Here is a 17,677-nt window from a genome sequence, read left to right as displayed (position 1 = left end):
ATAGGCCTGGCTGTACAGCAACACAGGTGCTGTATACACTGAGGGAGGTGCATAGGCCCTGCTGTACAGTGACGCAGGTGCTGTATACACTGAGGGAGGCACATAGGCCCTGCTCTACAGTGACCCAAGTGCTGTATACACTGAGAGAGACGCATATGCCCTGCTGTACTGCAACGCAGGTGCTGTATACACTGAGGTAGGCGCATAGGCCCTGCTGTACAGTGACCCAAGTGCTGTATACACTGAGAGAGATGCATATGCCCTGCTGTACTGCGACGCAGGTGCTGTATACACTGAGGATTGGTGCATAGGCCCTACTCTACGGCGACGCCAGCGCTGTATACACTGAGGGAGATGCATAGGCCCTGCTGTACAGCGCCGCAGGTGCTGTATACACTGGGGGAGGCGAATAGGCCCGGCTGTACAGCGACGCATGTGCTGTATACACTGGGGAGGTGCATAGGCCCTGCTGTACAAAGATGCAGGTGCTGTATACACTGAGAGACACATAGGCCCTGCTGTACAGGGCTAGACAGTGATAGAGGTGCTGTATACACTGAGGACTGAGGAAGGCACATAGGCCTGGCTGTACAGCGACGCAGGTGCTGTATACACTGAAGGAGACGCATAGGCCTGGCTGTACAGGGACGCAGGTGCTGTATACACTGAGTATTGGTGCATAGGCCCTACTCTACGGCGAAGCCGGCGCTGTATACACTGAGGGAGATGCATAGGCCCTGCTGTACAGCGCCGCAGGTGCTGTATACACTGGGGGAGGCGAATAGGCCCGGGTGTACAGCGACGCAGGTGCTGTATACACTGAAGGAGACGCATAGGCCTGGCTGTACAGGGATGTAGGTGCTGTATACACTGAGGGAGGTGCATAGGCCCTGCTGTACAGCGATGCAGGTGCTGTATACACTGAGGGAGGCGCATAGGCCCTGCTGTACAGCGACCCAGGTGCTGTATACACTGAGGGAGGCGCACAGGCCCTGCTGTACAGTGACCCAAGTGCTTTATACACTGAGAGAGACGCATTTGCCCTGCTGTACAGCGACGCAGGTGCTGTATACACTGAGGGAGGCACATAGGCCCTGCTGTACAGTGACGCAGGTGCTGTATACACTGGGGGCGGTGCATAGGCCCTGCTGTACAGTGACGCTGGTGCTGTATACACTGAGGGAGACGCATAGGCCCTGCTGTACAGTGACACAGTTGCTGTATACACTGAGGGAGGCGCATAGGCCTGCTGTACAGTGACGCAGGTGTTGTATACACTGATGGAGGGGCTTAGGCACTGCTGTACAGCGACGCAAGTGCTGATACACTGAGAGCGACACATAGGCCCTGCTGTACAGTGACGCAGGTGCTGTATACACTGAGGGAGATGCATAGGCCCAGCTGTACAGTGAGGCAGGTGCTGTATACTCTGAGGGAGGCGCATACGCCCTCTGTACAGTGACGCAGGTGCTGTATACACTGAGGGAGGTGCATAGGCCCTTCTGTACAGTGACGCAGGTGATGTATACACTGAGGGTGATGCATAGGCCCAGCTGTACAGTGACGCAGGTGCTGTATCCACTGAGGGAGGCGCATAGGCCCCGCTGTACAGTGACGCAGGTGATGTATACACTGAGAGAGATGCATAGGCCTAGCTGTACAGTGACACAGGTGCTGTGTACACTGAGAGAGACGCATAGGCCTAGCTGTACAGTGACGCAGGTGATGTATACACTGAGGGAGGCGCATAGGCCCTGCTGTACAGCGACGCAGGTGCTGATACACTGAGAGAGACACATAGGCCCTGCTGTACAGCGACGCATGTGCTGTATACACTGAGGGAGACACATAGGCCCAGCTGTACAGTAACGCAGGTGATATATTCACTGAGACAGATGCATAGGCCATTCTATACAGTGACACAGGTGATGTATACACTGAGGGAGGCACATAGGCCATGCTGTACAGCGACGCAGGTGCTGATACACTGAGAGTCACATAGGCCCTACTGTACAGCGACGCAGGTGTTGTATACACTGAGGGAGACGCATAGGCCCTGCTGTACAGCGACGCAGGTGCTTTATACACTGAGAGACACGCATAGGCCCTGCTGTACAGTGACGCAGGTGCTGTATACACTGAGGGAGACACATAGGCCCGGCTGTACAGTGACACAGGTGATGTATACACTGAGGGATGCGCATAGGCCCTGCTGTACAGCGATGCATGTGCTGTATACAATGAGGGAGGTGCATAGGCCCTGCTGTAGATCAACGCAAGTGCTGTATACACTGTGGGAGGCGCATAGGCCCGGCTGTACAGCGACGCATGTGCTGTATACTCTGAGGGAGGCGCATATGCCCTGCTGTACAGTGACCCAAGTGCTGTATACACTTAGAGAGATGCATATGCCCTGCTGTACAGCGACGCAGTTGCTGTATACACTGAGGGAGGCGCATAGGCCCTGCTGTACAGTGACGCAGTTGCTTTATGCACTGAGGGAGATGCATAGGCACTGCTGTACAGCGACGCCGGTGCTGTATGCACTGAGAGAGACGCATAGGCCCTGCTGTACAGCGACGCAGGTGCTGTATACACAGAGGGAGACGCATATGCCCTGCTGTACAGCGACGCAGGTGCTGAATACACTGAGGGAGGCGCATAGGCCCTGCTGTACAGAGACGCAGGTACTGTATACACTGGGGAAGGCGAATAGGCCCGACTGTACAGCGACGCATGTGCTGTATACACTGAGGGAGGCGCATAGGCCCTGCTGTACAAAGACGCAGGTGCTGTATGCACTGAGGGAGGCGCATTGGCCCTGCTGTACAGTGACGCAGGTGCTGTGTACACTAAGGGAGGCGCATAGGCCCTGCTGTACAGTGACCCAAGTGCTGTGTACACTGAGAGAGACGCATATGCCCTGCTGTACAGTGACGCAGGTGCTGTATACACTGAGGGAGGTGCAAAGGCCCTACTGTACAGCGACGCTGGCGCTGTATACACTGAGGGAGACGCTAAGGCCCTGCTACAAAAATGCCTTAAAATGGAATCAGTCCTTTAATGTCAATTGGGAAGATCTGTCCCCCTCTGTGGGAGGGGCGCTTTATCCCCCACAGCCGGTGACCATAGATTTGTAATACCCCCTTTGAAGTTGTCAGTTGGTTCTTGGTAGTGGGTGCAAGAGGAACTCACACCTCAAAGTCAAGTTTTTAGCCACACTTGCTTTCTTTGAAATCCCTGAGCCCCCTGCCTTGAAGTCTGGCAGAGCAGGGAATACTAACGCCCTCAGTACATCACATGTCATTGCAGGCTGATTCACTAGTAGGTGTGACTTCCAGTGGGAAGCAGGGCTTTCAATTGAGAAGTTTCCTGCCTGAGCTCAAAAACATTTTGTTCCGCTATTATGAGCCTCTTCCAAGGTGATGGAAGCCTTGTGGGTGGATACATAATGTACATTGCTTAGTCAACCCCCAACCCCCACAGCATATTTCCCTGCCATATCTGTGCGAGCAGAGCTATCCTTTCTCTTTTTCACACGTGTGCAAACTGTTTTTATTCTCTTTTGCAGTGTTTCAAGGGCTGCTGTTCAAATTAAATGGAAAGCAAAAGCTGTGTCGGGTTGTAATGCAGAAATCCTTGCCCCTCATGTGATTTAAAGTAAAACAAGGCAGTTTTTGGATGTAGTGCATACATTTTTGTCATTCAGATGAAAAATGTAGTAAAGCAGAGCCATTTTTGGATGCAGTGCATACTTCTTGTCATTCAGATGAAGAAAAGCATGCAGGGCTGTCTTTGGATGCAGTGTTCAACTTCATGTCATTCAGGTGAAATAAAACAATGCTGGGCCGTTTTTGGGTTGCAGTATTCCAATGCTTGCCACTCATGTGACAGGGAAAGCAAAGCATGGTCGTTTTTGGTGATAGTGTTTAATTGCGATGTTTCAGGTGGAGGGTATTTCTGTTTAGGGCCTTAAATGCACCCCACATTATGGATTCCACCAACCTCCTCCTTCAACTTGCCATCTTCCATCAACAGTCTCCAGCCCTCCTCCTTGATTCTGCAATCCACTCCTTAAATTCCCCTCGTCTCGTTAAATTCTCCCACCATCTCCCTATATTCTACAACCAACTCCGGTGTTTGAAATGACGACTGCTCTGCAGGAGTACAGCGATGAAGAGTGGCTAAAACACAGACTCAGTCCCACACTATTACTTAACCATTGGGGATCACAAACGTGAAGGTGATAGGGCACAGCCTGACAGGTATACCTCCTTCTCATCTTTTTGTAGTGAAGGCTAAATCTTCAGGCGGGTTGTGAGCTGATAACTGTAGCAACCCAACCAGGGTTAGTACAATGGTTCACAAATAAAAGAATCCCGGGTCTATACAAATATAACCAACCAATGCAACAAACTAGCCACAAACACTACAACCTCCCTTTCCCCCTAAGGCCATAAAATGCAGGACTTGGTTTGAAAAGGCCCTCTGGGTTTGAAGGGGCGCTCTGAGTTGATCAGCAGAGGTGTTGAGGCATGTGACTTGGCAACAATGTCAACAGTTCAATGATGTATTTTAGTAGAAAAAAGGTCTAGCTTCCCAGGTGAAATGCCACTGTGGTCCTAAAATGTGGACCAGGGGGACATGACCTCTTCACAGCTCATTTGGTGTCTTGTATTTAGGGACTCAAACAGCATTGACACAGGTTTCTAGGAGGTTCTTCAGTATGGGGTTGGTGAGCTGGTCGGCGGAGGGAGGGATGGAGCGAGGGAGAGAGAGAGGGAGGGCGAGAGAGAGAGGGAGAGAGAATGAAAATGCACAGGAGGAGGAGCGAGAACAATAGGGATTATAGTATGAGGTAAGCAGAGGTTGTAAAGAGAAACAGTGGAGGCAAACCCAATGACTGATAAGGATGATCATAGGAGAGGTAAAGCAACAAGAAAGTGGTGAAACATCGAGGAAGTACAGGAAGAAAGACCTATTAGGGAGGACACGAGGTGAAGAAGGGGTCCTCTTAGGCATGAGACTTTTGCTGGCCGTCACGGAGGGAAGCAAGGGTGAGGGGTATCGTCCCATAATTTCACGACAAAAAATGCATTTTTAACTGCACATTTCTACGCAATAATAGGTGGGGGTGTGGGTTAGGGTAGTAAATCATGTAGGGGGAGTATAGGGGAATTCATGGGGGTCTCCCTGCATATAATTGTGTGGAAATGTGCGAAAAGAAAAGAGGAAATGCAGTATTTTCGGCTTCATTATTTCTTTTCTCGAGATAATCACATAGATCAGGATGAGGCATTTGGGAATGGAGCCCAGGACCCTGAGACAGGGAGGTTGTGAGGAAGCAGAACACAAGCCTTGGGGCAAATGTACCTAACCTCTTGCGGGATGCTCTGGGGTTTCACCCACCACCACAGTGCCAAAGCAATCCACCCATGTGTGGTATGGCTGACAAATGCCCGTTGGCCCAGGGTCAATGGCCCACTGACACCTAGGATCAGAAGCGGAAAACCTGTGTTCAGTCAACCACGGAGTCAGGAAAAAACTTTGGGGACACGCAAACTCCCAGGGCTGTGAGTGACCGTGAATTGATCATCCACACTTGCGAAGAAACCCAAATATGGATCTGCCAGCCAAAAAGCCAAATTGTTAACCCTGAGGAGAAGCGTTCCTGTAAATATTAAAGATTTACTTATAATATCATTAGTTGTCACAAATCTCTACCTGGCCATAATGCATCTTAGTTCCAACATATCAGTCTTTGTCAGCCTGCAGTGGATTCCACTCGGCTCCATGACAGCACCCTTGCTCCGAATAGAAAAGGCTCATGTTTGCATACCTTGAGCACAAGCACTTGAAGCTCCCTGTTGCAAGATCTGCTCTTCCTCCTCGGAGACATGTTGACTGAATGAAGTGCACTGAACACACCACTTGAGGAACAGTCTGCCAACAGGCCATAAGAAGATGACAGCAATCCTGCACCATTCAGCACTCACAGGAAATCAATGGTCCTCCAGTAGAGCTTCTGTTGTTGTGCCCACTGGTCTTGCATCAGGGGGCTTGGTTGTTTGTAAACTTTCTTTGGCATACGCAGAACATTGATGAAAATTGATGACCCACCAGTGCAGTTCTGTGACAGGTGCGCTGGCTTGAGGACACACCAGTGAAGCGCCCGGACAGGTGTATCATGGGAAACAACGCAAATGGCTTGTGAACCCACCAGTGCGGCTCTGGAATAAGTGCTTAGGCTTGGGGACACGCTAGTGCAGTGTGCCATGGGAAACAATGCAGATGGCTTGAGGACCCACCACAGTAGCCCTGGGACCAGCCAGCCAGGCTGCAGGCCCACCAGTGCAGCTTTGGGAGAAGCGTGCCATGGGAAACACCCCAAGACGGCTCTGACATGTACAAGCGTGTACACATATTCAGAAATATTGCAACTTCTCCCAGAAATGGTGCATGCCGTAATTTGCACCACTTTTTACCTGTAAATACCCATTTACTGCACCGTTGGTGCCTTGAAATGACTACTGCAACAAAATATAGCACACCACACATTTTGGAAAATGGTGCAGTGTACGTGTTTCCGAAACTGGCGCTGCACAGTGCGCTGTGCCATCATCAATAACAGGCCATAGAGTTGTATTATGTTACTAGAAATGTATTTGTACTCGTTCATAAATTGATTAGACTATCTATCTATCTATCTATCTATCTATCTATCTATCTATCTATCTATCTATCTATCTATCTATCTATCTATCTATCTATCTATCTATCTATCTATCTATCCATCTATCTATCTATATTTATTTTTAATAGCGCTGTTCGCCCACAGGCCTCAGAGCGCTCACAAAGACAGACATACACTAAACAGACAAGCAATCGAGAAACGGTCAGAGTGTTATTTTGCAAGAGCACAGAGGGTGTTGGAAGAGTTGGTTACACTGTTCCTCCATCAAACAACCAGGTCTTAAACTGTTTCTTAAATGTGTTGATGGCTCCACAATTTTTTAAGGAACACAGAAGGGAATTCCAAACCATGAGTACCCAAAAGTTAAAATTGGTACTGCCAACTCTTTTAAGAAGTTGTCGGGGTTGATGCAAATCATAGTTGTTATTTGATCGCAGATTTCTTCTAATAGGAGCTTTCTTTATTTTATCAATAAGATAGTTTGGCGCGGTACACTCTAGGCATTTGAAGACCCAAACTACCCCTTTGAATTTTATTCTTTGTTCAACCGGGAGCCAGTGAAGCTTCCTTCTAGCTGTTGAAATCTTAGAGCGTCGGCTGAGCCCATTGACAGCCCTGGCAGCTCCATTTTGAATTGTTTGCAATTTTGTTATATTAGATTTCGACGTGCCCATTAGTAGACTATTACAATAGTCTAATTTGAAATGTATTATGGCACCGACGATCACAGCAAGATTATGCTCAGTCAGGTATGGACGTATTTGCCACAATAGGTTGGAGTAAAAGGCACATGTAGATTTTAGGTAAGAAGCATGCCTCTTAAAGGAGAGATGTGAATCCATGAAGATTCCAAGTGCCTTTATGTGATCAGATACTAAAATGCTTTTGTTATTAATGTTAAAGTTTTGGTATTGATCATCTAGATTTGTTTTGTCTCTGCAATGTACCAACTATCAGCAGTTCCGTTTTAGCTTCATTATGAGCCAATTAATTTTTTGCCATCCATTTCTGTATGGCACAGAACACCTCCCTGACTCTTTGGGCATCCTTTTCATAATTTTCTGATTGTATAAAAACCAATTGGGTGTCATCGGCGTAGTTCGTAAACCTGACACCCAGGGTAAGTAGCATATCGCACAGTAATTTGGAGAAGATATTTATTAAAAAGTAAGGTCAACAGACACGACGCCTGGGGGACACCACAGAGTAGTAATGCTTTAAGGGAGGTGAAATTTCCCTTGACTACTGCCACCATTCTAGGTCCCAGGAAAGGACTTAAACCATTTTGCTGCAGAAGGAGAGCATCTACCTACTGTTATTAATCTTTCAGCTAAGAGATCGTGATCAATCAGATTGAATGCCGAGGAGAGATCTAGCATCATACTTAGGGCTGGATTTCCTTTCATGATAATGGAGGCAACGTTTGCCTGAAGATCTAGAAGAGCCGTCTCTGTGCCATAATTATCACGGAAGCCTGATTGTTCATCCGCAAGTATATTGTTTCTTTCTATGAATTTTTTATACTGTAGGTGTCCAATCTTATCGATTATTTTTAACAAATACGGCACGTTTGTAATGGGCCTAAAGTTCCCTGGGAGTAAAAGTGCTAGTAGACTGAATAACACTCCCGAAATACCAACCAACCGAATGTGCATACACACATATGAATAGACCAAAAGAGAAATACTATTTACCTCTAGCACCAAAACACTGCCAACCCAATATTTAACAACATTTTCCTGAAGCACAAGACATCAGTGTGGATGGCAACTTCCCAAGCAAGCTAACACACACTGACACTGCACCGCCCCAAGTAATAGTTTTGCACAGCACAGAAGTGCACTGCAGATGAGCAGCTGTTCTTTCTATCTATATTTTAACCTAAGGTGGCCTGGTTCTTTTTTCTTCATTTTCGTGTTTACCAGGCACAGGGATTTGAAATCAAGATTTTCATTGCATGAAACCAATTTGAGCCACCTTACAATGGGCCTAATGGGCGGTAAATCCACGGAAATACCATCAAATGGATTTACTGTTGCCGCCACTTGACCCGGCGGAATTATCGCCAGATTACAAGTGGTGGCAGCCGGTGTTATTCCCCATTTATTGGATTCAGTAGGACTCCATGGGGATGTCGGTGGAATTACTGCCTGCAGTGGATCCACAGATTGGCTGTTTTTGGCAGCAAGGCAGAGGAATTGCCTCAAGAAATCTTTTGGAGGTTTTTCATCCACCTTACCTCCAAACCCATACATAGTTCGGCGGTGCGGCAATGCAACAGTAAGGCAGTGGTAACTGTGTTACCACTGATTTACTACCGTTTTTGGCCAAATCGCCAAACTCCCAAGGAGGCCTAGGGACAATATGAGAACAGTTCTAAGTTCGACCCAGCAAGAGTATACCTAGGACTTTGACCTCCCCGTCGGATCACAGGAACATGCCAAGTACAGGTCCCATCTCAAAGTGGGGTTTAGGGGCCTACCCTGAAAATGTCCTTCCTTTCTTGTTGCATTTCCACATTTTTATCCTGGGTGCACACTTGGCCTCCCGCCTGGTCATGCCAAAACTCTGCCCATTAGGGGATCGTGTTCCAAATGGCGATTTATTTTAAGCATCCTTTCAGAACATCTTATAAAGCACTTCTTTTTGTCAGTAAACATTATAAAGATGCTGCTGTGTTGCCACGTGGGACTTTTAGATGTGCATTCGATGTGCTCCTACCAGATGCACATGAAGAACTGTGTGGGCTATCCACATTGCTAATGCACATGATGTGTAATTTGACAGTTGTATTGTGCCTAGCTGCCATTGTCATTGCCTTGAAGCACTTTGAGCTGTGTGGGAATTTGGTAGACAGTAGCCAGGCGGAGATGGCTAGTACTGTAATCGTATCTCAAACAGCTGTTATATGTGTTGGGTGGCGAGTACTGTGCTTTTGATTATCAGCGACACGTGATTACCAAGCTAACCCAATGCACTTATACAGATGCCTCATACATATATTAAAAGAAGACTATGGGACAGGGCTCAACCCTGAGGGACCAAGCCTCACAAGGTCTGAGATATGTGAGCTGGCTAGAGATATTGATCTATTCATGAAGGATGTCCATGATTTAATCGATTCTGAAATGACTGAGGGAGAAAAAAACGAGACTTACGGTTTTTCATCCTGTGGTCATTTCAGACAACCTTACCCTTCGGCGGCACACTTTTCTGTGTGCCGCCAACTCATTGTATCCCTGCAATGCCTGTTCCCTTCACTTCCGGGATCGGGAACCGGCGCCGCAGGGTCCTCTTTTTTCCAACTGTCTATTTTCTGGAAGCGGGGGACATCCCTGCAACCCATTACACTGAACCAGGGTGCAGAGAACACCACTGCTCACCTTGTTCGTTGTAATGGCACTGAAAGGGAGACTTGATAGACATTTTCAGTTATATGAAATTCCATCAACTCTCCCATTGTTTTGTTTTTTTATTCGACCAAATATACAGATTCTTTCATGAATGGCTGGACAGATGGATAAATGGGATAAAAAGGCATGCGTTCATAATTTACGTTCTTGCAGTGCCTGATTGCTGCACATGTAGAAGCCGAAAAAGGCCCAAAGATAATGTAATCCCTAACTGTGTACTCTATAACTCACCCATTCACTCACCCACTTTCCCCAGATGCTCTTGGAGGAAGAGGCCAGGCCAGGGACCGATCGGGTAAAAGCATGCAGTGGACATTTGCTACTTTCTACAAATGTAGAGACTGCTGCTCTAGGATTTAGTGTGGTGGTAGACGGTTGCATTGTACAATAGAGAACACCTTGGCTAGTCAGCCCGCGGTGTGGGATGCACACCCAATGTCCACTTAGTGGTTTCTAAAGTTTCTTAAGAAAAAAAAAAACAGTAATCCAAGTCCAAAAAAGCATCATTTTAGTTTATTTCACTAATAGTTGTCTTCTTAGTCAATAAGTTGTTCACCAATTGGAAGCAGATGCATAATTGGGCTTTTTTTTTGGAAAATGATGACTTTCGTCAGGGTCTGTACTAACATCTGGTTAGGTTTGATAATTTCATATCATTACACAGACCGTGGTAAATAATTGTGAAGAGAAACCAAAATCATATTTAAGTGCAACAACATTTCATTGAAAACATTACAATTCACAGGCATATGTACACATGTAATTAGGCATCATACGTACAGTCCGACGGACCATGGAGTTGAAAAAAGGAAGCAAAAAAGAAGGGAATGCATATTAGCTGCAGGAAATGGATTGTATTGTATTGTAAGGAGCAAATTCTAATATTTGTCTGCTGACCTGTTGGTGCTATTGAAGCCTGAAGTTATGTGTAATGTGAAGAAAAACAGAATAGACAGTATATGACATTCACTATAATACAGGCTGGAGTTGTACTCTAGCTATGACGTGGTGGCAGGAGGTTACCAGTGATGTGAGGCTCTATTTAAACAGTGAAGGTCACTGGTGATTCACGGCGTGCTCAAAGCAGATCGTCGCCAGCATAGAATTGAAATTCTACCGATAGTCTAGAGAAATATACAAGTCAAAGCGAATTGTGTAGTTAAAATAATATATGCCTCAAGGTAATCGCTTGGGAGCAAGGTCGCACCTGAAAGCTTACCAAGATCTATGCCAGGGCGTCCAATCGTGTATGCCGCGCAACGGCGTGCCGGCTAGTGATTGATAAAGTGACAACAACGCATTGTCATAGAAGCTAGAGGAGAGGCTAATTGTGGCTCGTAGGTCGGCCATCTTGGAATGGTGCGACCTGTATCTACCCGATCTATAAACTCATAGGTGACGTATCTCTACTGAGCTGATAGCTCCATCCGTTCAATAAAGATATTCTGTAAAGTATCCAGACAGTAGTCTAATGTCAGGTGACATGTACATTCTCTTATCCTATGAGCCAGTAACGAACAACCATACAGGTTGCAGTCTGTAGAGTTGGATGGGTCCATCGAGGCAAGCTGCGATGGAGTTAAGGGCCTCTATAATGAAATACCAATGGTATGATTTGCATGTGTTACTAACGAAATAGTGGACACTATAGTGTCTAATGCTCATATGTGTTCGACATTAATGTACAACACATAGGACCTCATTACGAGGTTGGAGGTAAGGGAAAAACGATGCCGGTAAAGGATTACCGGCATCGCTTACCGCTCCGTTCTATTATGACCCGCCAACCCGCTATTAGCTGCACCCTAAATAACGGTGCCTCTAATAGCGGCATGGGCGCATACACGCGCCCCTTCGGGGAGCAAATACTGGCATGCCGGTAATAGGAGGACATCACAACCCACGCGGACATGCAAATACCGGCATCCCGAAGCTGGTAATCAGGGGCTGCACGATGGTGGCCATACAGGCATTGCGGACCACTCGCAAACAGCAATCGGCAATCAAGCCAACTGCCACAGGTGCACACAATCATCACAGGTGGAGTCAATGGAGGCTGGGCCAGTATAAAATGAGTACACCCACACACCACACCCCTTCCTACACCAAAATGCTACCACTAGCTGTTGCAATCATGGCGCTGGAGGACATGCCTATACTGCTACAACTACAGCTACAACAACAACTACAGCAGCAACCAAAGGCAGCACAGAGGAGACGCAGGAGGAGAAGGAGGGCGAGACAGGGCCAGCAATTACCACCAGCGCAGCCAGCAGTGCCTCGTAGGCAGCCACCAATCCCTTGCATCAGACCCAGTCGATTCAACCTAACCCCTGAGCAGATCCACACCCTGTACCGGTTGGACCGGAACACCATCAACACCATGGTGGGCATGATACCCAACGACATTGGCAGCCTCATAGAAATACGCACTGCCATCACCCGCTACTAAAGGTGGTGTCTGTGCTCCACTTCCTGCCACAGGCACCTATCAACACACAGTGGGGCAGCTGCATGGCATTTCGCAACCACTATTTTCACGAATGCTGAACCAAGTGCTGGATGCCCTCCTGAAGCACGCAAGCACCCACATATCCTTACCACGGACTGGCCAGGAGATAGCCGACACCAAAGTAGCTTTCCATGCACTGGCAGGCATGCCCAATTGTGTTGGTGCCCTGGACTGCACCCATGTGGAATTAGTAGTCCCCCATGACATAGAGGTGGTGTACCACAATTGCAAGCAATACCATTCTATCAATGTGCAAATGGCATGTGTCTCCGGCAAGATCATCACACAATGCTGCGCCCGATTTCCCGGATCAACACATGATGCCATGGTGCTGCGTAACTCTACGCTACCCCATCACATGCAGTGACATGCTGGACCACGTGCCTGGCTGCTTGGTGAGTTGCCTGAGTGGGCCATGGCAGTGCAATGGGCTACTGATGTATAGGAATGCATACTCCACCTGGGTGGGAAAGGGGGGGATGCATACCCCACCTGGGTGGGAAAGGGGGGATGCATACTCCACCTGGGTGGGAAAGGGGGGATGCATACTTCATCTGGGTGGGAAAGGGGGGGATGCATACTCCATCTGGGTGGGAAAGGGGGGGATGCATACTCCACCTGGGTGGGAAAGGGGGGGATGCATACTCCACCTGGGTGTGAAAGGGGGGGATGCATACTCCACCTGTGTGGGAAAGGGGGGGATGCATACTCCACCTGTGTGGGAAAGGGGGGATGCATACTCCACCTGGGTGGCAATTGACGGTGATTGGAGAATGCATGCAGAGCTATACACTCCTGACCTGAATCTCCCAAACCCAAAATGACACATCACTGGCAAACATTTTACCAATTATGCATATCGATGACAACAAGTAAGAGGCACAACCACGCCACCATGGATATGTCAAGCAATGCATGACTGAACAGGATTGCAACTGTGGCAATGTGGCTGGTGTGACCATGCACAGTGTATAATACACAGCATAAATGGGAGGCTAAACACCCTTCATCATCTATTGAACGCCATCCAGACTACCCCACCTCATAGCAGTATAGTATGCATCTAGTGAACATCCTTGCATACGTACAGGGACATATGAATGTCCACACCAAATAGCTGCGACCATGACTGTGCCTCCTGAAGGTGGCAGCTCAGAGTGACACACACCTATTTGTATTCGCTTGCAGGTGATGGAGGATATTCCTTGAGGCCGTGGCTACTTAGCCCTGTGCCCGTGCATCCGTACCCGTGTTGTGATTGAGCAGACCTTTGGCCTGTTGAAGGCGCGTTTCCGCTGCCTAAGCAGGTCTGGTGGGGCACTCCTTTATAGGCTTGAGAAGGTCGCAAAGATCACCATGGCCTGTGTCATGCTACACAACACGTGCGTCCGGAGAAATGTACCACTGCCACCTGACATTGACATGCATGCACCGGGTGAGGATAATGAGGATGGAGACGGAGGTGAAGTAGCCCCCCTGCCAGTACGTGATGCACGGGATGGCCATGCAGTACGCCAAGCACTGATTCACAAATACTTCTGAACCACAGGGACTATGATAGACATGTGTCAGTGACACACTGGGTCCATGTGGACATGCACACAGGGATTGTTGGGAGTTGGCCACTGAACACCGTCACACATCAAATGGATACACACAAAATGAACAATGTCCAGCCATTGAATGTTTTTTCACACAACGGGTGTATTAGTTCAAACAGCAAAAATGTGACCACTCCCCCCCAACCCCCAGTGAACTCCCAAACCCACTCAACAAACCCCAAAAACCCCCAGTGAACTCCCAAACCCACCCCACAAACCCCCAAAACACCCCAATTTACTCCATAAATTGCTCCCCTTCACCCCCAACCATGTGTCCCACTCCCATTGTCTGCCCACACTACTTCCGGGACTTTTTGCTGTCCGGGGGCGGCATCTCGGAGTGCCGTGCACTCCTTCGGGTCTGGCGCCCAGGGCTGGTGGGGACTGAGGATGCAGGTGTGGTGTGGTGACTTTTGATAAGTTGGAGGAAGGTTCCACGCCTGCTCCAAGGCGTGGCCGCTGCATGTGGAGCACGATTGAAGTGAGTACTTGTGTCACTGCCCCCAGACAGTCCCTCATGAGCACAGCCGATGCATTCACAGCGGCTGTGTTTGCTGCAATGGCCGCTGTGGTCCCCTCAATGGCAGTGGCGATTCCCCGCCTGCTCTCCTCTCCATCGGCAATGTACTGCCGCAGGAGGTCCAACATGGCCTCCTGTCGGGCCTCCACCCTCGACAGGCGTGACTCGAGGCTGTTTGTGGGAGCTGGACTGGTGGGTGGTGCACTGACGGGGCCTGCATTCTGGGTGCTGTCCTCCTCGATGGTGCTCAGGTCCAAGTCATGGAGGCAGGGATCAGCACTGCTGTAGGTGGGTGAGGGCTCGATGTGGGGCTGGGGGGTGGACCGGGGGCTTGGGCTGGGTGGACATGTCACTTCTGTGACTCCCTCCTGGTCCACATTGCCATCCAAGTCATCCTCGGTGGTGGCCGGCGCATGTAGGGACTCCCCTCCAACTGGTGTGGGTGTGGGCTGCTGCTTCTGAAGTGTGTCCAGCACACTGGCAGCAGGTGTTGTTGGCTGTGTTTCGGCTCGGTCAGGCACACTGCCTATGGGTGTGGCCTGCTTGTCTGCCATGGAGGTGGTGGTGGCGGTAGCCCTTTTCTTTTGGTGGGACGTGGATGCCCTCACAGTGTTCTCTTGCCTGGCATCTTCCTCATCGGTGCCTGGGGGGTAGAAGAGATGCAGGGCATCAGTGATGGTGTTACATGCCAGAGGCATACAATTGTGCTGTTCAATATTCATTCATTCATGCATTCATGTCTTACAGTTGTGTCACACAGGGTGTTATGAGGGGGTATTTTGGCATTCACTGCATGGCAGGTGGCATGCTGTTGATTTGGAGTTTGTTGTGATGTGTTACATGGGCCCGGTCCAGGTGTGTTGGCTGTGTGTTGGTTATGGGATTGGCACTCAGCATGCATTTCTGTGTGGCAGCGTTTGGGCCGCAATCTGGACTTGGATATGTTGATGTGGGTGTAGGGACATGCATTGCCTTGCCTAGATTCTCTTCCACATCACTTGTGCTACGTCATGGTTTCCCCTACAGGGATGTGCAGGGTCACTCACCTCCTTCTGGGGATGGTGCCGCACCCATCTCCATCTCCCCGAATCCCTCGATTGACTCTGAATCGATGAAGCTGCTTGCAGTATCCTCCCAGGGCATCATTTTTGCAGGAGAGTGGGGACCCCTGCCTGTGGCCATGGCCGCCCTCCTGTTGCTTGCCATGATGTTGCGGACCCTCAAGCGGAGGTCGTTCCACCTCTTACGGCAGTCCCTGACAGTATGTGGGGTGGTCCCCACAGCCGACACCTTGCGGGCTACCTCCTGCCAGATGTCCTTTTTCTTCTGCTGGACCTCACGCTTCATGTCATGGGATTTAATGAGGTCTGCATGTGCAGCAAGAGTGTCCGCTAACATATTCAATTCAGCGTCGGAGAAACGCTGTTTCCGCAGCCAGGGGGTGGTCTTCCGGGTAGCCTTGGGCATCCTCAAAGTATTGCCACAGAGCTCAAGAGGTATCAACTGGTGGTTAGGGAGGATGGCAATGGATTGTGTTTTTAAAGATGGCCGCCGAGCCATTTCCCGTTCCGACACGATGATGTTATTTCCGGGTCCGGTTTTATGAGCCCGGTATTAGCATGTTGGTATTACCGGGTTGGTATTTAGGGGTTCCTCCTAGGCAGTGCCGGTATTGGCAGGTCCCGTGATGGCGCTATCGGGGGTTGGAGGGCCTTTAGCGGTATGCCGGTATGGCCATTACCGGCATGGGGGTTCGCGCGTGCACGCGTACTCGTAATCAACCGCTATTAGCGGGGTCATACGAGCACAGACCAGCTCGTTCCGCCATGCCGGTAATGACCCCATTTTTACCGCGCTACTCGTAATGAGGCCCATAATGTCCAAAACGCACATGCGCTGGACGTGTTCAAATATGGCATGTATTAAGTAATGTCTAGTTGGGAGGAGTCTGCTTCATACACTGAAAGACACGTAAATGGTCTCATATGCTCTTTTGTCTCATGGTGCAATATAATGTTGTTAACTAATGGATATGTATAATTGTGATGTGCTTGAGAGCATTCTAATGCTTCTGTAAATGCTAAAAATTGAAATTAAAGACATGCGCCTAATGGTACAACACGGTTCACACTAATATGTTCATATGGAAAACTCATTCTAGCCGGTACAATAGTGCGATTGACAATCCGCGCACCTTATATGGTATGTTTTAGCTATTCTCTTAATTCCCAGATATTGATCCAAATCAATACCCATAGATTCCACATTGTCTGGGTCAAATCTATCTTCGCTGTTGTATTGTGAAATAAGTACTTAAGATCTAAGTCCATTTTTGTATGTTTCTTTTTTAACTTTTAGCCCAAACGGAACCCCCGGTAAGTCTCACTGGCGATGGTTATGTCACGCATCTGCACGTGGAATGGGGGTACCCTCCTGGTGTTGGCACCTCCTTTTTTCCACTGATGTTTGAACTACGGTATCTGCAGGAAGGGTCTTATGAATGGCTGGTGAGTCTCTCCAATGTCTCCCTCTCTTGCTATCTTTTACAATTTGTCAAATGTTGCACCACAATGCTCCCGACAATATTTGTAAGTGGTAGTATTAGTTTAAGCTGGTGTTAAATTATTTTTTGGGGAGTAAAAGAAATAATTCCCATTACCAATGTGGGTCTTTTTTAGTCCCAGAAATAGGATTTTTTAACTGCATCGCCCCCATCTTTGTTATCAGTACTTCAGCACACCTTATAATGCATGCACATGAATACATGCATTTTCAGATCAGACAGTAATAACAGTGGAGCTCCTTCTGCAGTCACTGATCCAAATATATCTGTGGACTTCTGTGGGTGAAAGGAGAGGGACAGGCTGTTAGTTGTTTCCTGGTTTTTGCTGGGAGGGGGTTTTACACTCTGTTTTTCATTTTGGGAGTATTTGCCTG

At 48.5% G+C, this 17,677-nt stretch overlaps 1 protein-coding gene across 1 annotated transcript in view; it reads left to right on the top strand.

Moving 5' to 3' along the window:
* Window positions 1–17,677, top strand: part of LOC138522289 (cytokine receptor-like factor 1) — a 134,082-nt gene that overhangs the window by 75,811 nt on the left and 40,594 nt on the right. The window contains exon 5 of the mRNA XM_069635390.1: window positions 17,099–17,247. Within this exon, the coding sequence (XP_069491491.1) occupies window positions 17,099–17,247 (149 nt within the window). The remainder of the gene's footprint in view (window positions 1–17,098; window positions 17,248–17,677) is intronic.

The sequence above is a fragment of the Ambystoma mexicanum genome, chromosome 1q (genome assembly GCF_040938575.1).
Source record: "Ambystoma mexicanum isolate Mex_15411 chromosome 1q, UKY_AmexF1_1, whole genome shotgun sequence".
NCBI lineage: Eukaryota > Metazoa > Chordata > Amphibia > Caudata > Ambystomatidae > Ambystoma > Ambystoma mexicanum.
The sequence above is the reverse complement of the archived record's forward strand: the minus strand, read 5'-3'. Positions and strand labels throughout refer to the sequence as shown.